General features: G+C 42.0%; 2 protein-coding genes across 15 annotated transcripts in view; one reads left to right on the forward strand and one right to left on the reverse strand.

Moving 5' to 3' along the window:
- Positions 1–332: 332 nt before the first annotated feature.
- Positions 333–18957, forward strand: nup205 (nucleoporin 205). Of its 2 annotated transcripts, none has more exons than XM_034879046.1 (43): positions 333–434; positions 1644–1786; positions 2031–2202; positions 2453–2597; positions 2746–2905; positions 3072–3300; positions 3598–3762; positions 4178–4353; positions 4531–4647; positions 4850–4987; positions 5205–5355; positions 5556–5761; positions 6332–6514; positions 6877–6927; positions 7477–7686; positions 7822–8059; positions 8151–8340; positions 8971–9091; positions 9485–9566; positions 9699–9863; positions 9996–10120; positions 10248–10362; positions 10688–10837; positions 11057–11131; positions 11770–11927; positions 12034–12114; positions 12281–12472; positions 12730–12931; positions 13019–13117; positions 13261–13409; positions 13665–13856; positions 14412–14533; positions 14980–15112; positions 15979–16105; positions 16238–16311; positions 16419–16547; positions 16847–16973; positions 17231–17403; positions 17610–17739; positions 17967–18095; positions 18220–18296; positions 18433–18689; positions 18727–18957. In XM_034879046.1, exons 1-42 carry the CDS (start codon positions 407–409, stop codon positions 18583–18585), a joined length of 5982 nt encoding a protein of 1993 aa, XP_034734937.1. In that variant the 5' UTR covers positions 333–406; the 3' UTR covers positions 18586–18689; positions 18727–18957. The 2 variants fall into 2 exon arrangements, with proteins under 2 accessions (XP_034734937.1, XP_034734940.1); XM_034879049.1 differs by having other exon boundaries at positions 13264–13409.
- A 333-nt stretch (positions 18958–19290) lies between these two features.
- fgd4a (FYVE, RhoGEF and PH domain containing 4a) overlaps positions 19291–21754 on the reverse strand; it is a 56268-nt gene continuing 53804 nt past the window's right edge. For all 13 annotated transcript variants that reach the window (XM_034879061.1, XM_034879062.1, XM_034879074.1 and 10 more), the window contains one exon: positions 19291–21739. In XM_034879061.1, coding sequence (XP_034734952.1) covers positions 21470–21739 — 270 coding nt within the window. In that variant the 3' untranslated portion in view covers positions 19291–21469. The remainder of the gene's footprint in view (positions 21740–21754) is intronic.

The following is a 21754-nucleotide window of genomic DNA, read 5'->3' on the forward strand; positions in this document are numbered from 1 at the left end:
TGTGCCACTTGTGGTCCATTAACGCGTTTCAATGTTTCTGGTAACACAAGTATTACATTATCAAAGTTTCAAAGAAATTACAATCTTTTTGATAACATAATGTGTAAAATAAAAACTTGAATCCCCGGAAAACCATATTACTTCTCATATTTGTCTCCTTTACTAAACTACAATTCCCATTCAGCTACAACGCTCCTCTTGCGAGGACCTCGCCTGAAGGATTATACAGAATTTCGGAAAATGTTTAAAATATTTTACTGACGTAATTACCCAGTACTCGCATTCAAATAGAACTGGTGGATTTTATTTGAGCAAATGTTATCAAAGCGTGTTTATAGAATTTATCCTTTTTAAATTTCAAACCGGCACGAGCCCAAATCTTCCTGTCTAATTTTCCGAATGTATCATGGCGGCGCAGATGGCGGTAAATTCGGGTATGAACTATATTTAATTTATTAAGTAACTTATTTGTGTTAATTCCGGGCAGTTACTATGAATCGGCATTTCAAAGATAAGCAAATACATAGTTTATTTTTAGCGCTAGTTTTGTAGCATGTCATGTTTTGAGCACATGGTGCTAGATCACTGAAATTCAGACTCAGGCTGCTAGGCTAACCTAACCTAGCCTGCAAGTAAACGTAAGATTAGCTAGCTAGCTTGCTAATGTGGCTTAAACAATAATTCGGTGCGGTGGGCTAACAAGTTTACACTTAACATTATCAAGTGTTTACATTAGAACTAATGCCATACGTGCTATGTGACTTCTGTGACGCAACTCTTTTCTATAGGTCAACAAGCGAGTTTACTTATCCGGCAACAACATTTAGCTCAACTAGCTAAGGGACTAGGAACAAGCATAGACATATACTATTGGGCTTCTGCTATTGCTCCACGCAAAATAAAAATAAAATAAGACAAGACGTGTCGTCTAAAGTTTAAGTTCCAGACTTCAACTGACCTCTGGATGATAATAATAACGTTACTTCTGTGTGTGAAATAAGTGAATCGTTTACTCGTGAGAGTGAGATTTGTAAAAACCTGGTTTATGTTCCTTAGTGACAGCTAGGCAACCTAGGGGTTTGATGCAATAATAAATAAATAGCCAGTATAACTGAATTCTTGGGCTTAAGCTACAATAACAAACGTAAAAGGTAAACCATTTAGGCTATTGAAAACTAATATAAGTAATGCAATATTAAGGGAATTTCACTGGTACTATTTGCTGTCATTCACATGTTCATCTTTCAGCCGTCTTTATGAGTCGGTATGTTGTTTATACATAAGCATATTACCTGTACTAGTTATTACTTAGTTGTGCAGTTGGAAAGAGGGTAACAATGTCAACAACGTCACAAAACTGTCACTGCCCAACATCCTGTCCTGTCAGTTAACAAGTTTTAAAGATATTATTTATTGCTTAAACAATTATTCACTTTAACATTAAAAACTTATTTTTTCAATGTCATAATAGAATTTGACTCCAAGTTTATGTGCAGGATTCAGCAGTCATGACATTTAAACGCAAAGGGCGAGGTACCAATGACAAGTATGGTTATAGGAAACTAGCACAATAGGAGTGGGGAAAAACTGTTCTGTGCATGTATGATGATACAAGACTTTTCAAAACCCATTTACCTACCCAGGAGCCAGTCTGTGGGGGCCGCTGAAGGAGTTGTGGGAGACAGTGGATGGGGCAGTGTTGAGGAGACAGCCAGAGAGTGTCCACCTGCTGGACCTGCAGCTGAAGAAACACAAACCACACTTTCTCTCACTCTATAAGAACCCGGTGAGATGATGTGCAAGCACAAACACGTTTGTTTAGTTTAATTTAGTTAAGTAGGATCCCCATTAGCTACAACAGGGCTGCAGCTCATTTTCCTGGGGTCCGAATTTGTAATCACATGTAATTTCATGTTAATGTTCCAGTAGGATTCTTCCTTTGCATCCTGCATCTTCCTTGATGCAGACAGTCTCATTTTGATATACAGTGTGTCTTGAGACTCTCATGATGGTCTTCTCTTCATTTGTAGCCAAAGAGTGCAGAGCAGAGAGAGAAGGTGCGTAAAGCCAGCACAGAAGGCATCGCCATCCAAGGTCAGCAGGGGTCCCGGCTCCTTCCAGAGCAGCTCCTCTCAGAGGCCTTCATCCTCAGCGATTTGTTTGATATAGGAGAGTTAGCAGCTTTGGAGCTCCTGTTAGCAGGTAAAGTGGACATAAAAAAGACGTGACTTGTAAGCAAATAAAAGAAGTTATATGAAGTTAGTACATTTTTTGAGTGTGTATTATGTGGTATTTTAGATACAGCACTCACAAAAGTTTACAATGGCTATTTTGTTTAAGGTTTGTCCTGATCAAATCCATGCTTTGGAGACAAAGCCTTGCATGACTTCCAGTAGTGAAGACATTGATGTTTCACAAAATGGATTCTCTGTATATGTTTGTCTGTCTCCAGGTGAGCAACAGCAGCCCCATTTTCCAGGTCTGACACGAGGTCTAGTAGCTGTGCTGCTCTACTGGGATGGAAAGCTTTGTTTGGCGAACTCCCTGCGCACACTCATCCAGTCACGCCATGGCAAGACCTTCACCCTGGACCTGAGGTGATAATGCTATAAACAAGTAGTACATTCAAGCAATGACAGCTCGTGTTAACAGTTCAAATGATGAGCATGTGATTGTCCTGTTGTTGTTTTTTAATATCCTATTTTCTTTTTATTAACCTGTATTGTTGTTTGTTTTCTCATTCAGTGGAGAGCTGGTGGCTTTGACAACACGTTTTACAGATGAACTTATGAACCACGGTCTGACCAAACGCCTCCTCACCTTGGTGTCAGAGATAAATGTGACACGTGAGTTTGAACGACTGCAGAAGGAGCGTGGCCTGGGCAACGAGAAGCACAGGAAAGAGGTGAGAGCAAATCTTTTTGTGTTCATTTTGCAATAAATTCATTATCCATCATGCTGTACTTGGCTAGTGCAAAGCTAGTAAGTGGCTTTCTATTGTAACCTTAAATAGAGTAGAAAATATAAGGCGCGGAATACAAACAACATTTAACTTCCCCTCTTGTCCCCAGGTCTCTGACCTCATTAAAGAAAGCAGACAGGCCCTGGCAGACAGCCTGTTTTCATGGACTTGCCAATCACCTTTGTCTAAAGATGACACCCTGGCTCTCATTGGCCACCTGGAGACAGTGACAGCTCAAGCTGATGGCTCATTGGATAGTGTGAACCTCGCTCTGGTCATGGCACTACTCTACTGCTTGGATGTCAGCTTTGTAGAGCAGGGGACAGAAGATAGAGAAGGTGAGAACATGTTAAATGCCTATAATGTAAATAATTTTAACTTTGATTGGACAACTTTGAACGTTGTTGGTTAAATCCACTAAAACGTACTACTTGTAGCTATTGTTCATCATCAATAATTTTCCTATTGGTTGCCAGGCTGAGGAGAGTGGCCTTACCCGTTGTCCTTGCCTCAACACTTCTTCACTCTGTCAGCTGGCCAGCTCTCTCTGATGCGGCGTTATTTAGCAACAACAGAAATTTCAGTTTCATTGTTTTTCTTCTACAAGTAGTGACGGATTGTCTTTGTTCCTCTAGATCTGATCCAGGCACTGCCAATGCTGACTGAGAGGCAGTATGTGTCTGCAGTGCACAGCCGTCTGATGGACGGCCAGCCGTGGAAGCTTACAGGTCTGCAGGCTGTGTGTCGACTCGCATGGGCTCTGTCTCTGAGGGTCCTTTCTCAGCTACCACAAGGATGTGGTAAGGCCTTCTTTTCTTTTCATGATTATTTTGTCAAGCATTTTAGGCCTTTATTTCCATAGGACAGATGAAGACATGAAAGGGGAGAGAGGGGAAATGACATGCAGCAAGGGGCCGCAGGTCAGAGTCAAACCCCCGGCTGCTGCGTTGAGGACTAAACCTCTATGTATGTGCGCCTGCTCTACCAACCGAGCTCACCTGGCCACAAGCTCCTTTTTCTTGAACATGCATCAAATATGCCTTATAGCAGTTTGAAGAAAACCCTTTGATGTAACATGAGGTCTTAAAGATAGTAGTCATTTAAATGTAGTATCTTACTTGTATAAGTGTGTGCATGTGTGTGTGTGTGTGTGTGTGTGTGTGTGTGTGTGTGTGTGTGTGTGTGTGTGTGTGTGTGTGCGCGCGCGCTGTGCAGCCCTGGTTGAGTTCACGGAGGCAGACGAGGCTCTAGCTGACCAGGCTCTGCTGGGAGATGTCTTCCTGTTTATGAAGGAGGGCATCCTGGGATGTGAGAGTTTTGCCCAGGAAGAGTTTTACATCCGCCGCCTCCATTCACTCATCACAGACTTCCTGGCCCTCATGCCAATGAAGGTGAGAGATGCCCCAAGTGTCCAGTACTAATGTTTATACTTAAGAGGTTGACTTGTATGGATGTCATGTTGTAGTGTCAGCTTGTCTCTGATTAGTTATGAGGCTGTAGGTTTGTTATTTTGCATACTGGTTAAATATATAATTAAAATCTTTTTTTTTTTTTTTTTTTTACTGTAGGTGAAACAGCTTCGTAACCGCGCTGATGAGGATGCCCGTGTGGTGCACATGTCCCTACAGATGGACAGCGAGCTTCCATCATCGTTACGCAAGGACTTAGACCACCTCATGATCCTCGTCAGTGTTTTTTACAAACACATGCACACATACACATATCAGCTAACATCACTTTTTACATTTCACTAGGTTTCACACATTGATTGCAGTAGAAAAATAAGCTTCAATTTCTAGATCAATCTTAAAAGCTAAATTGGGTAGGGGGAAATGCTGCAGTGGCCTGACAGTTGAAATAATGTTGGTTACTGCTTTGACTTCCCAGATCGGGGAGTTTTACAGTAAAGACTCCTTTGGGCTGGAGTTGGGTCTGGAGTTCTGGTGTCCCACAGAGTCTCTCCAACACACCTCCCTGCAGGGATCCTACCTGGGAATGGCACTGCAAAGGCCTCCACATAAACAGGTAAGAACAGCATGTTGTGGAACCTGGTTGCACAAAAATTCAGTTTCTCCTCACACCAAGAATAATTGTAGGTGAGAGAGTAGCAAGGCAAGGTAATAAAATATGATGAATTTGGATCACTTGGGTTTTGACTGTCATGAGAGAAGCTGGATTTGCAAACCATGTGTTTTCTGTCTGTTGAAAGTTTTTTTTAAATCTTTTCGTGTGCTTGTTGCAGGTGGTTTTGTCTAAGTTTGTACGTCAGATGGGAGACCTCCTGCCCGCCACCCTCTATATCCCCTACCTCCGAATGCTGAAAGGGCTTGCCAATGGTCCTCAGTGTGCCCACTACTCCTTCAGCCTACTTAAAACCAACGGAGCTACACACAGTAAGAGCAGTTTTTGATTGGGAGTTTTGACCATTTTTGTATTATGTGGCTGTTCAGTAGTAATGTGAAAAACAAATATAAAGACTTTCAAATCGTAATTAATTTAGCTTTAAATTTAGTTGATATGAACATCAGACTCTAAAGCTTTGCTTAAGTTTAATACATATCCAAATGAATACCAATTAAATTTATGTTTGCAGGTGACAACATTCAGGGAGTTTCAGGCAGCCCGGTGTCTTGGGAACATTTTTTTCACTCCCTTATGCTCTACCATGAGAACCTGCGACGAGACTTTCCAAATCCAGATGCAGCACACTACCGCCACCCACCGTTAAGGGGCATCACCCAAAGAGAGCTGGAAGGACTCACCTCATTTTTGCAGTTGCTCACAACCATCATTACATGGGTATGGAGCAACATTCACCATAAGGATGGAAATATTTCGTTGGTGCTCATATTACTTGGAGTATAAAACAACTTTGAATTTCTTATATACTAGAGCTGGGCGATATGGAGAAAATAAAATATTACACTATCTTTGACCAAATACATCAATATCAATATTGAATCAAAATTGTAGAGTTGACCATTGGCCCTTCACAAAATATTTACACAATGACATTTTGTTATCAGTTAAGTGGATATAATGACTAAGTGGTCTGGTAAGTTAAGAAAATTACATCACTTTACTGTAATGTAGCTATTTACAACTAGGAAGAAACAACACTATCATATAAGGATATACATTTTTTAATATATCTAGCCTCATATATAGATATTGATATAATATTGATATGTTGCCCGGCCCTATTATCTTTATTTATATATATATATATATATATATATATATATATATATATATATATAAATATATATATGCGCTCCTGGTGTCTTTGAAAACTCTTGCATTCATGTTGCTGAGATTGTTCCTATCTAACTGTATTGTTTGTTGTGATGTTTTTTTCTCTCTCCCTAGAGTGAAAATGCTCGGCTGGCGTTGTGTGAGCATCCCCAGTGGACCCCAGTTGTAGTGATGTTAGGGTTGCTACAGTGCAGCATTCCTCCCATCCTAAAGGCTGAGCTCCTGCACTGCCTGGCAGCCTTTGGGAAGTCACCAGAGATCGCTGCTTCACTCTGGCAGTCACTGGAATATACACAGGTTGGCCTTCGTATATTAGGAGAACAATTTTGGTTGATGTTTTATAAGAAGGAGGAGAGTGCCATTTGTCATATAAAGTAATACCATAACAAAAGTTATTTGTTTGACATCTATATAATGTTCAGGATCGAGTCTGTGAAGTGTTTTTGTTTTGACAATATTGCCAGACTAACAAAAAACTTGAAACTTTAAATTGGTATCAGTCCCATTATTTAAGTGGCTGTCTTTCTTTTCAAACTGTAGGTGTATTCTTTTATCTTTCTCTAAAATACTTTATTTTTAAAGTGTTATGAAATTGTTTTTGCAGTTTGCTGTGTTGTCAGATATTTTTCTATCAGTTTTAACTTGTTCTTTTACCACAGATCCTTCAGACAGTGCGAGCCCCGGGTCAGAGGCAGGCAGCTGGAATTGAGGTGAGTCTTTTGTGGTTTGTGATTGGGATGTTGGATGCTCACAACCCAACCAAATTTGAGGGAAGGTTTTTAATTATTCTGTCACCCTCAACTTCAAGATAGGTAATTATTTTGGTTCATTAGTTGGTACAGACAGCATTTAGACTACTGAGGGCTTCCAGGATCATTTTTAATTTGCGTTGAGGTAACTTTTGTTGACGCCCAAAGGAAATATGTTTTAAGACCCAAATGTGTTGTGATGCATAATGCATACAAAAAGTGAGACAGTTCTCATCTTTAAATGCTGTTGTTGTTAAAGTAGCATTTGCTATTCAGCATAAAGATAGAGACTAAAAATTTACTTTATTCTCTCATCAGTTTGAAAACCTTCCTGTTCAAAAGTTATGCAGCCTTTAAGAAGTTCTATAAGAATTTTCCTTGGCATAACTTCAATTCTATCTTCATTCTGTCTTTACTTATCAGGTTTAAAGTTCCTAAACATCCTAAATAAGATATCTTGGCTGGACCTTTAGGTGGCCAACTTTGTCAATATATTATTTTGACTCTCAGGTGGAGCTGAGTGAGATTGAGTCAAGCTGCGAGGAGTATCCCCTGACACGAGGCTTCTGTCATCTGATCAGCACACTGGTGGAGAGCAGCCTGCCCATTAATTTAGGGGCGGGGCTACGCGTACCAGGCTTTCAGCCTTACCTGAACTTCTTGCGTGACTCAGTGTTCCTCCCCTTCCCCACCAGAGCATATCGCCGTCCAGCTGAGAAGGTAATATGCTGTGTAATGCTCTCCCAGTGTCCTATAAGGTGAAGACATGCAGCTGCGGCATGCATGTATGCTCTGTGGACTACACAAACCACAGTTATTTTCCTTTCCTTGTTTATCATTTCTGCTATCTCTCAGTGGGAGGTTGCTGATGCTGTCCTGGAGGTGTTCCACAAGCTGCTGCGGGACTACGAGCCCCAGCCGTCCGACTTTGTCCAGGAGATGGTGGAGCTGCAGGGGGAGCAGGTCACAACCCACAAGCCCCCAGGCCACAGCATCATGTTCCACCTGCTTAACGACTCGCCAATGCTGGCGCTCTGCCTTAGCCTGCTGGAGGAGGGTGTACGCCAGTTGGACACCTATGCACCTTTCCCTGGTGAGAGAACGTATGCAGCTGCTGTCAGAGAAAGAGAGATTTTGTGTGCGTGTGCGTTCTGACAATATGCTCTGTTACTCTACCCCTACAGGTAAGAAGCTCTTGGAGTCAGCGGTGCTGCACTGCCTGTGCCTGCTGGACTTGGCTCTTCAGAAGGAGGTGGTGTTCATGGACCTCCTCAGGGAGAGCCAGGCCTCTATGCTGGTTTCCCCCTTGGAGCAGCTCCTGCAGGGGGTCAGTCCTCAAACTCGAAGGGCAGATCACATTGTCAACATTGCCAGGTACGGGCATCTAGGTTTTAAAGAGCCCCTATTATGCTCCTTTTTGCCATCATATTTGTACTCTTGGGGTCTTCTAGAATAGTTTTGCATTCTTGCTTTAATGTAAAAAAAACATACTATATTTCTCATTCTGCCCATTGCTTCAGTGCCTCCACATAAAACGCTCCGTTTGAGCTCTTGGCCCGCCTTCCTGAAAAGTCCCGTCTGCTCTGATTGGTCAGCTGGGCTGGCCGTGCTTCCTCAATAGGGCAAGGGACAGCACTTTTAAAAAACTGGGATGGCTTCCTCAATCGATGACATTATTGAGAAATTTCGGTTGAGAAAAAGGGCTGTCATTATACATCTGTTGCGTACACAAACACTATATAACACAACAAAAGACAAGAAAAAGCAAAATAGCACAACAATACCCAAACTGTGGTATTGACCCCATGGGTGCGTTTTTTGTTGAGTCTGTTCTCAAACAAAATGTTTGTGTATCTTTTCATGTTTTATTAGTGGAGTTGACATGTTATCAAACCTCTTCAGAAGTCATAGTAGGTTATATTTAAGAAAAAACTACTCTTTAAAAATGTAAAGTTTGTTTAGATTGAGTAGAAGTTAATAGTGACCTGTGTTTGTCCCTTGCAGGTATCTGTACCACAGCAGCTCTAACCCAGAGGCTGCCTTCCAGAGTGCCAAAATCCTGCGTCGTATCGCCAACTACCCCAACATTCAGAATAGGCTGGTGGGAGATTTTACACATGACCAGGTACTGTATATCTCAAAGTTTCAACTCTTAACAAAAGGATAAATACTTTTCCTCCAAAGCGTCAAGCTAATTGGCAAAATGTTAAGCGGTAAGCAAAAGAAAATAGTTACAAGAAAACCAAAATATTGTTTACTATATTTTCGTTTACATATTTCAATTAGACTACTTTTTATATAGACCCTTCAATGTGGATTACATGATCCCAACATGTATTAAGTCAAACAATGCAATTTGTTTTCTTTTCTGTAATATGTACTGGTACATCCATTGATCAGGGTGTGTTTTTTTACTCAATTCACTGAGGTGAGTCTGTGTCAGTGATCTTCACTGCGGTCATGTTGGAATCTTTTGTTGTGTTTGAAATTGAGAGCAATTTCTGTCTTTGTCCCTAAGTCTGTGAGTGAGAAGCTTATGGCAGGCTTTGTGGAGTGCCTGGACAGTGAAGAGGCCGAGGAGGGAACAGAAAATGGAGATGGTAAGAGAGACGATGTGTTGTCTGTAACATTTTTCATCAGTCTAAAATCTGTACCATCTTCTGCATTTGGTTAAAATCCTGCTGTTTTCGTATTGTAAAATCGACCTACTTCATAATCCACCAAACTTCCAGACTCTCATCCACAAAAGAAGGTTGCAAGAATCCGGCATGAAACCCAGATCCATATGCTGAACTTGCTCATCACCTCCTTGGAGCTCAAGACGCCAAATCTAGCCCTGTACCTTTTGGGCTATGAAGTAAAGAAAACGGTGTCTTCCACCAACCTCCAGGACCCAGGTCAGACCACAGCTTTTTCATTTTGGTGGCTGTTGTGACTTTAGCAATGTTTGTGGTCTTCTGGTTTGGATGGATCGGGAGGAGATGACTTGAGTGTTATCTTTCAGTTGACTGTGCATTTGTGTGTTACAGGTGTGTTGGGATGTCCACGGAGTTGCCTGCACGCCATACTGAGTCTGCTGCAGAGAGGCACTGAGAAGAGATCAGGACCGGTACTGACACAGCAGGCCCCACACCTGGCGGAGCTCTGCTACCAGGTAGTCCTCATCCTCTACTCCAAATGCACCTTCATTTTTGCCTTTTTTGCCCAGCAGGTTGAATGTATACATGTTTCGGTGTGGGCTGATTGACTAATTAATCCTTTTTTTTTTTTCTCTCTCTCAGGTGATCTACCAGCTGTGTGCCTGCCCAGATACATCAGGACCCACCATGCGCTATTTGAGGACCAGCCAGGACTTCCTGTTCTCTCACCTGCAGCACCTACCCTTCATCCTGCCTAGTGAGTTGAGTTGAGATCCAGACCGATCTCCTTGGTCCTAAAATATATATTCAGCATTAGTGATGTGATTAATAGAAAAACAAGAAGCAAAGAGGAAGAAACTGGAAAGTATGAAATTCATAACATTAATAGAAATTAGTGGTTGTTTGTATTCCTTCTGGAAGAAAATAATGGATGTAAAAGTGTAAAAAGTCGCAGAGATATTCTTGTAAAAAACAAAGCCAGGAAATGGGAGCAATGATACAATATGAATGATTGTGTTAAAGAAAATACAGTAAACGTGTTTTCTTTTCATTGCTTCGATTCTACTTTCTGCTGTCTTCAGGTAACCAGATAGCTGCCCTCTCCCAGATGTCTTGGCTCATGAAAACGGCTGCCATTGAGCTGAGGGTGACCTCACTGAACCGCCAGCGTTCACATACACAACGCCTTGTCAGCCTCCTGTTGGATGACCAGCCGCACACTCAACATACAGGTACATCTGTTAAGTGTTTTCACAGGCCACATTTCAATTTATACACCCTTTTTGGCCTTTTTTATTTTTATTGGTTTAAAAGATCTTAAAATTTAAATTAGCCAAAGTCTTGCTATACTATGATAAGTATACAATAAATAATAAAGTAATGATCACACACATTTAAACTTCCAAATGACACCTATGAACCTAAGAACCTTCTAACTTTTCTTTTTTTAGCTGATGGGGAATCGGGAATGGAGGAAGAAACTAGATCAGTCAGCGGCTTCCTGCATTTTGACACAGTTTCTAAAGGTTTGTACTACCTGAGTACAAGGTTTCCCACAGTAGTCAGTGTTTCCGGTGTTATGCAATGGTTGGGTACACGTCAATTACATTTCGTTCCCACTGCCCCCACTGCGGTTTTGTTTATAGAAATAAAACCCATGTAGTTAATCTTCGTGTATCCGCGCTCAGGTTTATCAAATAAAATTAACTCAGTATTTGTACTAGGCATGTTATAAATACTCAGACGACAGTGTCTACTCTGCACAGCAAAATGTTTTTGAAACGGGGATATCTGATAATGTTAATGACGTAATCTGTAAACATTAAACTCCGGTGGCCGCCTTGCAACTAGAACACCGTGCCGCAGCAGTAGATGATAGGCCATCTATTGAGCGTCATCTATGAACATATTTTTACTGTAAAATGTCCGGTCTTGTCACTAACACCGGTGGGGAAACTTCCACACCGTGGCTTGCCTACTGAATATACAATATATGTTTAAATCAAATATCAATGGCAAAATACAGTCAACATTTAATGACTCTTTACACACTTGAATATTTTGATAAATTAATTCCAACTGTCATTCAAGGCTCTTGTTTTTAATATGTTGCCAGATTGGTTCTGACTTTTAATCTCATCTTGTCCTTGTTTGATGTGATCAGTGCGCAGGAAGTTGCTGAGTGTGCTGGATGCCATCGATTTCAGTCAGGATATGCCTGAGCTGCTGCAGCTGGACTTCTTTGAGCGTGCTCAGATAGAGCAGGTGATCTCCAACTGTGAGCATGTCAACGAGCAAGGACACACTGTGTGCAACGTTAAGGTGGGTTTCCAGGATCACCACTTACTCATCTCTGTTGTGTTTACGTGTTTGGTCATCATGTGTAATAATAAAAAATAAATCTTTTTTTCTTTTCCTTTTTTAACAGTTGCTGCATAGAGTGCTGGTCGCTGAGGTGAATGCACTCCAGGGAATGGCAGCCATTGGACAGAGGCCACTGTTAATGGAGGTGAGTTTACAAAAAACTAATGGGACTTAATGTTTGTGTAATTTACCAACATGTTGTAAATGACTCCCAACGCTGTGCTTAAAAACCCCTTGAGAGTATTTGAGAGATGAAAGCTGGAGCTTAAAAGGCTTTGTCTACATGTTTGTCCCTGGGTGTGTTCTTCAAGGAGGTGAACTCCGTCCTGCAGCAGGTGGTGGAACGCAACCGTGTCCGTAGGAGTTTGAGTGCAAAGCGACATGCGCTGCGGTCCTGGAGGAGCCTTGTGGAGACGCTGCTGACCACCTGCCCTGCTGATCTCATACCTGCTGACGACAGGCAGCTCATCATTAGAGACCTGCTGCTCGACCTGCACGATAAGGTCAGTGAGGGTGATTGTCACGTGGAAGTTGACATAAATGTAGCAATGAAATCAATGCACGGAAGGGGCATTTTAACTTTATTTTGGATGCAGTCATTTATGAAAAGTTTTGGTTAGGTACAATTTTAATGCTGATGCTTTTTAGTGCTTAACAAGTGTATTGAAGCAGTCAAAGTAGAGAAAAACCTAAAACGCTGCTAATGAGTTTCTTTAAGAGCTGACAAAACTGATTGTAAACATCACTGTGCATTGCCAAGGTATTATCTGAGGATGCAGCAGGAGAACTGATGCCCATTGTTGCTGGGGCAGTCTTCACCCTGACAGCCCACCTCAGCCAATCAGTCCTGGCTGAGCAGCAGCAGGGGGCGGGTTTAGAAGCATCTTCTGGCTTTGCCTCTATTGCCAACTCCGCCCTGCACCTGATTCTCCGCAAGCTGCTAGACTTCATCCTTTGCACTGGTACGTGATGACATAAACCTAAAATAACTGACATGGGATAAACCTTGGTCAGATTACGTTTTAAAATGTTGTCTTTTACACTTTAAGGAGGTGGATACCAGCGTCTGCGTGCTCACTTGTATGGCTCCCTGCTGTACTACCTTCAGATTGCCCAGAAACCTGAAGAACCAGACACTCTGCAGACAGGTACGTCACAGAAACATTAATACTGACTTTCTAGAAAACATTTATTTCGAGCGTCTTTTGGAAATCTAATAGTATTAAGTCAAGAGGGCAATGTACACATGTTGTCTGGTCATCTGAGAAAATCTCCCTCTCCATCCCTCCAGCAGGTAAGGCAATGTGGGAACGTCTCACAGCCCCCGAAGATGGTTTCTCCAAACTGCAGAGAGAGAATCTCGCTATCATTGAGAGCTATGGCAGAGCTCTTATGGAGGTGGTGTGTCGGGATGCCTGTGATGGCCATGAAATCAGCAGGGTAAGAGCCAATCCGTGCAGATCATACAACAATATGACTTATGTACCTACTCTCCCATTTTTAGCCTCATACTGACATGATGTTAACATTGTGTCGTCAGGTTTCAAAAACTTTGTAAAATAAAGTTATTGAAAATAAACCTGCATATGGCATTGCAAAACTCAAAGTTTAAATAGTTGAGATAAATACCTCTTTGTTTTTGACTACAAACCAGTTCTTGTTTTATCATCCTTGTCTCCTCTTACGGTCTGTCAGATGTTGGCTCTAGCGGTGCTGGACCGGATCTTGTCCATAGACCGTCAGAATCAGTGGCTGGTTTACTTATGCAACAGTGGCTACCTGCGGTCGCTAGTGGAGAGCCTGAGACAGGATGATGCCGCCCTGCAGAGCCTGCTCACACCTCAGCCCCCCCTCCTCAAACCACTCTACATCTTTGAAAGCAAGATGGTAAGGAGATGTTTAGCATTGTAAATGGACCTGTAACCTTCATCTAAAGCCTCTGTACGTAGAAGATTATGAAGGCAGTGTTTCCTCTAGAATTCTTTTCAGCTGCGTGTAGTTTTTCTTTTTAGCATCTCACATCACACTTTCAGTCACTGACCACTACAGAAACATTGTGCCAAGATATTAACAATAATGTCGTTGTCACCAGGCTTATCTGCTAATGTTTGCTGTTACCTTGAAACCATTCAGCAACTAGACGGTACCGTGGAGAGGTTACCTGAAACCGGTGATTTAACGTCACCACTCATTTTACACACAGTTTAACAACAAAACAAAACACTCAGTGAACATTAGCTACGTTCACAATTAGCTACGGTTTTCTTGCTGGTTTTGAGGGGTAGGCCGGTGCAGGAATGGTGCAAAGTGTACATAGCAAGAACCCCGTCGTTCATCTGCCCTATACTATGGCGGCAGAAATTTTACCCCGTTGGGACGCTATCAACATAGAGGAAACACTAAAGGTACAAACTCTGCTGTTTTTGGTTTTGGTTTTTTTAGGCTCTGTTGACTCGTGTGGCCAAGACAGGTCAGGGAGCTTCGGAGCTGCTGCGCTGTGGGCTGGTTGCACAGCTGATAGAGTGCCAGGTGTTTGACATGGTACCTGACAGCGATGCACACAGGTAGGGATGTGGAAAAAGGGGGTAGAGTAAATTCTGAGTGTGTTTTATATATTATATTGTTTATATAGTTATAGTTATTATTATTTTTTTAACTATGGGATGTTATTAACAATTTATTTTTAAATAATTGGTTGTTTTGGGTAAAATATAACCAGAAGAAGTACATTTCTTACATTTTAGACCTGTGCCTTCTCTATTGACTAATTTTACCTAATTAGTGTAAGACTTAAAAACTAAATGTTGGCACAGGATGGTAATTCATCTCTAAAGCAGCACAATTAAAGGCTTTCAAGTTAAAAAGGCAAGTACTTTTAATTTTAAATTTAGCATCTTGCCTTTATTCCATTACATTTAACTGACACTCTCTCGTTCAAATGGCCCCCTTTTCTTCAGGCGTCTATTAATAGTATTACTTAAGTGTGTGTCTGTTCCCTTGTGGTCTACAGGGTAATGCGGGACCCATCCGGCTTCATCCCCAGCCCTATGGACCGCTACAGGCAGATTCTCTTACCGACCCTAAGGCTCTTTCAGGTGATCCTGACCTCTACCACCATGAACCACCAGCAGGGTGCGGCACAGGTAAGCACACAATTATAGAGATCACAAAGTGAGCTCAAGGAGCTCACTTGCCAAAATGGAGGAAATAAGGCAGTTTACTGCAAGGTCAAAAGCTGCAGTGATTGCTGTGACGGAAAAGTGGTTTGACAGCCCAATTGAGGATAAGTACTGTAAGTCAAACTGCCAGACTTCTACTATTATCATTTATCCCATGCCCAGAATTATGGATAGAGATACTAGAAGCTGCTTGGGTAGAAATTGGACTTCCTAAAACATGTACATGTAGGCATGTGTTCATTTGTCAGTGAGATCACTATTTCAGGAAGTAAAGGAATTCAAATATACAAGCTGATATTGATAAATATGTGTTTAACCGTAACCAAGCAAGATATCATGTACAGAAGGCTAATGCTGGCTATGATGCTGAAACGGTGACAGAATATTCACCAATCAAAGAAATTATGGAAAATCTGCATCCTTACCAAAATGTACGAGAGTGGCTAATAGACTGGCATTGCACCTAGGGAAATCTGAGTGTATTCTATTTGGCCCCAGACATAAGCTACAAAAGGCACCTGCACTAAACGTCACATGTAACAAAAAGGAAATTGAAGCAAAGGATACTGTTACGTATCTAGGTATTACACTGGACCAGTCACTGTCAGGATATTCCGTTAGAGAAATTACTGATCAAGAATTCCTGCAAATTGAAATTCTTATACCTTTAATAAACGGCAGTTTGACACCAAGTTAAAAAAAAACTCCTTGTCTCTGATGAGTGTGTCTTGGACAACTTTTTGTTTTTGTGCTGTATCTGAGTGCCATACAAAGATTTATAGACATTCCAATTACATCCTTACTCTGTGTGTGTCTGTGTGCGTGCGTAGGTTCTCCAGTGGCTGATAGTGCATGCCGACACCATTCAGTCTCTGTTGCGCTGTCAGGAGCTCAGTATGGGAGCATTGCAGGAGCTCTCTTTGCTCACTGGCATCATCAGTAAGACCGCTCTGCCAGGTACATTAATAAGTAATTCTTCTCTTCTAATGCACTTTGCCCTCTATTATATTTTCCCCTTTTCATTGTGCAAACCTTATATACACACATCAGACTGCATGAATGGTGTTCATGTACTGCTTGGTCTCTCAGGGGCCCTTGAAACGGGTGGGGAGGTCAACAGCGCGGCTATAATGGAGTTCCAGGGTCACATCAACAGATTCCAGGTTAGGCAGCTGCATTGTTTTTATATGGGATAGTATAGAGGTGTTTTGCTGTATCCCTGACGATGCATATCCATTTCAACGTTAGTAATACATCTCTTCTTTTTTAGCGTCTCTGTCTGTCCTTGCTCAGCCGTCTGGCAGGGAGCGAGCAGGAGAGGTTGCTAAAGCAGGCTGAGGTTTCTGCACCTGGAGACTCAGCAGAAAGACGAGAAGAGATGGAGGTGGCCATGCAACAGGTCTGACAACAAGCATTCTATTTAACGAAGTAGTAAGAGATTCATGGTGAAGGGTTGTGGGGCCCATAAGTACATGGTTGTGATTAACGTGTCTCCGTGAAATGTCAGCAGTGACTTCCTAGTTAGAAGTTACCAAGTTCAAAGTTTACACATTTCAACTGTATAATTAACAGTGGGGGGGAAGGAATGAAAAATGGCAACGAACCAATGAGATTGGAGTCTTGTTTCCACATAGTCATGATTATTCATCAATGTACTGGATTGTCAGTGACCTGAGAGGTGCTGTCCTCTGTACCCAGGTGCGTGCTAACATCATGGAGTACTGCCAGACACTGCTGCTGCAGAGCTCAGCCCAGGCCCAGTTCAGCATCTGCCTCTTCAGCCCGTCAGGCAGCGAGCCAGCTGGCAGGGACGGAGGACGCACAGGTCAGGGATATTCTGCCCATACTTAAGACAAGGAAAAGGGATGACTCATGGCACTGTATACTGTGAACAAGGAATACTATTGTATATTTTGTTTGCCATTGTAATGTCCTTCAGTGTCTAAAAGCTGCCAGATCAGTCTAGAAATCCAGACTCTCTTGAGGCTCTTTAGCTTTTGCCACAAAATTAGCTTTTTACTTTCTGCAGCAATTATCCACTTCTACAAGTATGAGACTGAACCGCGGCTCTTATTTTTTAAGATCTGTCATCCACTCTGCCATCAATGGCTTACTCCCGGGCCCCCAGCCTGGGTCTGGTCCTGTACCTGCTGAAGAACAGTGCTGCAGATTTCTTCCGGTTCCACCAGAGTCACAGACAAAGCTTGGGCAAACTGCAGAGCCTGGATCAGCTGCCTCCTGAGGAGCTCAAGGAGGTAATGATGGACCAATACACCTGATCACTTTGTCTCACACTCACCACACTGCTGTACACGTTGAGCAAACTTCCCCCCCCCCCCTTGTAAGGTAAATTGTGAGGTAAAAAAAAGGTGAATAAAAAGTAACAATTCTTGATTCGATGCATCTTTTTGGCTCCAACATGCATCGTCTTTAGTTCTAACCACATAGATCTTCTCTGTAGTTGTGCCAAGGCCTGGTGTCAGGCCCAGGAGGGGTGGAGAAAATCTCATCAGTCCAGAGGAGCTTGCTGGCCAAGAGACGACTGGTCCAGCTTATCAACAACAGAGCCAAGCTGCTGTCCCTGTGCTCCTGTATCCTTTGTTCCCTTACAGGCACGAGGGTATTGATAGGACAACAGCGTTAGACTAACGGACATTTTCCGACCACTTTTCAGACAGCAGAATTAAAAATCAACTCTCATTTAGCCCATTATTGTACATTTGTCTTTGGGAGTTTTCTTCAGTAAGTTGGAATAAGGCCACGTAAAAATGCCACATTACAAAATGCTGTGAAATGCCTTGACCTGCCTCTTTCTCAGATGTTATCGAGACATGTTTGTTTGTGTTGTGGCGCCACCTGGAGTACTACCTGTTGCACTGTACTCCCACCGACCCCAAGGACTCGCTGATGCCTGGAGCCAGTTTGTATAGATCTCGCCTCACAGATGGTGAGACATGTACATTTGAAGCAGACCTCACATCACTTGCAGATAAATAACGTTGTTAGTAACACTCCACTGCATGGTTTTAGCTTGATTGCAATAATCTAATTTAAATTTTCATGTTCTCCAGACTCGTTTGGCGGGTTGCAGGCAAGTGGAGGGCGTTGCCTTGGTCTGTCCCGAGTCAGCCAGCAAGACCTGGACCTGGTAAGAAATGGCACACAGGGGCATGAGTGTAATGTCTGTTACACTCTGAATGCTTCTCTGACAAACCTAATTGTTGTGCATCTGTTTGCATTACTACCTACATTAGTCCTGATCCCCTCTGTTTGTGTGACTGCAGCTGAAGAGTGACATGGCGGCAGGTTTCGGAGAGGCTCTGCAGAGGAAGCTGCTGGAGGTGGAGGGTTTGTACAGCCAGGTCCGCTCCCGCTACACTTTCATCCAGGCCCTGGTTCGCAGGATCCGTGGCCTGCTCCGACAGCCCAAAAGCTGAGATACACAAATACAAAGACTGTCCAAGACCCAAAATCTCAGCTTGAGATTGAATCAAACCGTCTGCCAAGCGACATTGGAAAACTACCAAGGATTGGAACTTTCTGTCAGTGTGCTTTTTCTGACATAACTTGTTTTTTTTTGATCTGTTGCAGATCTTCTGTTGACTATTGTGTGATGTTGCACGTGGTGCAATCAGAGTGACCCAATATTAATTATGTTTGAGTAGCACTGTGCAAGGACGGTTTCTCAAAGTGAGAAAAAATAACTTGCAGAACACAAATTTGTACTCGTTAAGAACATTTGATATTCAGTCTTTGGTCTGATTTCTCTCTTTTTTTAATGAAAATAAAATGTTTCTAAATCTGTTAAATACTTGTTACTCGTGTTATCTGCCAACATGCACTCAGGTGAGTATACAGTGTATATGAATAGAAACGTTCCTTCTGTTTATGTTTTACAGAAGCTACAGATGTCTGCTTTAGGGTTTCCCTTTTCGCGTACATTTTTTAAGTGTTAACCACTTCTGACAAACAACTATGTATGTAACTTATGTCTGGGGTGACTAAAAAGAAATGGGTACACTTAGTAGAAGTAGCATCACAATGACTGATGTGACCAGAGGTGTCAGACTGGTTTGAATTGCTATAACACAATGTAGGTCATTCAAATGGCAACATAACATTACAAACATGCAAGATTCCCATTTCACATTTCATCTCATTTTATTTTCTTTGAAGGTACACTCTGTAAAGTGCGTAGATTCTCAAATCTTTGGGGAGGGGTTGACAGGACATACAAATCTGAATATAAATTCAGATCTTACAGATGAGTAAGTTTTGTGCTCTTGGTTTTTTATTTGAATACTGAGGATGGGGATGAGTTCAGAGAGGGGAGCACCAGCATCGAGGACAGGGGGGAACTCTGCAAACCGAAACGTGCTATGACTGGACGCTGTCTTTCACTCAAGCACAAGGTGACATGTTTGATGAGTTAGTGGAAAAACATATGCTCTCAGAAATAGTATCTACCTGCTGCGCTTCTTTAGTTGACAGTCAGGGAACAAATTTGTGCTACTTTTAACAAATCATGCTTGTCAATACTTTATAAATTACTTTAAATAAAATTAATTACAGCATTAAAAACACATTAACATCTTTACGTCTCGCTCCAGCTTGCTTTATCTGATTGTTCTGCGTTTGCATCTAAAAAGAAAACCTGATGATCCTCGTTCATCTCTCTCCACATTAATAAAGGTCCATGACTGCCCTGTAGATAGACAAACATTTACCATTCATCCTCAGTTTTGCACATGAACAACAATCATCTATCAGTTATTATGCCATATGAAAATACACTTGATTGCAGGGTGCCATTTTAATACAAACTGCACGGTCAGGGCCATAGGGTTGGCCGATGTATGACAATACATATTGTGAGACCATAGACATTTGTGACCTTATATTTTTTCTACTGAGGAAAACTAAATACTGAATACAACAGACTTGTCATGGAGAGCGCTACTCATGTTGTGGGAACCGTATGATGTCTTCAGTGGCTTTGCAGGGATCTTTCTAAAGTCAGAGAAAATGACATCACTATGACATCATTAGGGTTATCTTGAGTTAGAAACTTTGAATATCTGAGAGAGAACTTGAGTATTTCAGCAGTAAAGGCCTAATGTAGGTCGCTATTTACATTATGGGAATTGTAGGATCCCTTGTTTTATAAGCTTGGCTTATACTCAGGGTTATCTCTGCCTCTGCTTCTTCAATTTTGACACATCTGCCTTGCATTTCTTCAATGTTAAATGGAGGGACACTGCTAATTGCTGGAGTGCACCTTATGTACAGTAACTCTGGTTGCCACTGTTGGGAACGTTGCACATAAATGAGCAGAACTGGCTAATTGTACTAATGAATTTACTGGATTATTGCATCAATGTGATAAAGCACCTTTTGTTGTCAGGCATTTCTTTAACTGGATGAGCCAAAAAAAGACATTTACAGTTGGTTACTATATATCTATAAATAGTTTCTCATATGTTTTTCTGGAAAATGTATGATATCACAATAACTATTGCCATTACGATATAAAACCTCAAGGACAATCGATTTCTGCTATCTTTTGTAGACTATATTTATAAATCTGGTTTAATTAACAAATTAGTTTCTTCTTGCTTCATAGAAAACACTACATGACAGGTGCGACCAATTGCAAAGCAGGCAGATCCGCCGACGTGCATTCAACGTTTGATTAGCATTAGACAGTTGGGGAATTTTCACTGAGGGATGAGAGAAGGAGACGAGAACATCAACATTCTTTATACCATCATATTAGATGTTTTCTATATTATCAAAACAAAGTTTGGGGATTGATCTCTGTACATAAAAACACAACAGTTCCTTTTTGAAAAGAAAAAAAACCAACATGTATACTGTACAGGTACACAGAGTTGAGTTCAAGCACCAGCAGACTTATTTTGGACTGTACTTTTGCTTTGATTCACATTGTGTACATGGCACTGGCTCAAGAGGAGCTGACAGAGATTAAAAGTGTATGAAGACTGAGTTGGAGCTGTCCTCCATAGTGCCTGTCTGAGGGAAGTCGATCAGTCCTGAGGCCTCGTTGCTCTAGTGTTGATTGCACCAGACATGTCCTTTAGTAATCCAGCACAGCTCCAGCAGTGAATCAAAAGTTATTGTGTGGGTTCATAAGAATATTGGCAAACTGGAGAGTGGCAAGGTAGGCCAGCTTATCTACTCGTCTTTAAGATTCAAAGACAGCATGGAGAGTGTGCATTTGTATTTGTGTGTGTACAGAACACATCTGTACATGTCTTTCTTGAGCAACCCAACAGCACTTTGCTTGTAGAGAACACACCCTTATGAGCTATCAGTACCCACTTCTTGTGTGTTGTTGTTGTGCATCGTGTTGGCATTGCCGCCGTTGGTCTCTGAGCAGTCTGGCATCTCTCCCGTCACTGCCACTCGAATCACTTTCAGCCAGCGCTGCTTAAGCTCCTCGGTTTCAGCAGCAAAGTTGTGAATGGACTTGGACTGAGAGAGGCGGAAGCTGACCGGGGGGTCTGTGGGCCGGGCGCTGTCATCCACAGAGTAGCCCAGGAGGGGGATTGTACACTGGGCCTTCACGTCCTGAGGAGAACAGTC

This window comes from Etheostoma cragini, chromosome 8, assembly GCF_013103735.1.
Source record: "Etheostoma cragini isolate CJK2018 chromosome 8, CSU_Ecrag_1.0, whole genome shotgun sequence".
NCBI lineage: Eukaryota > Metazoa > Chordata > Actinopteri > Perciformes > Percidae > Etheostoma > Etheostoma cragini.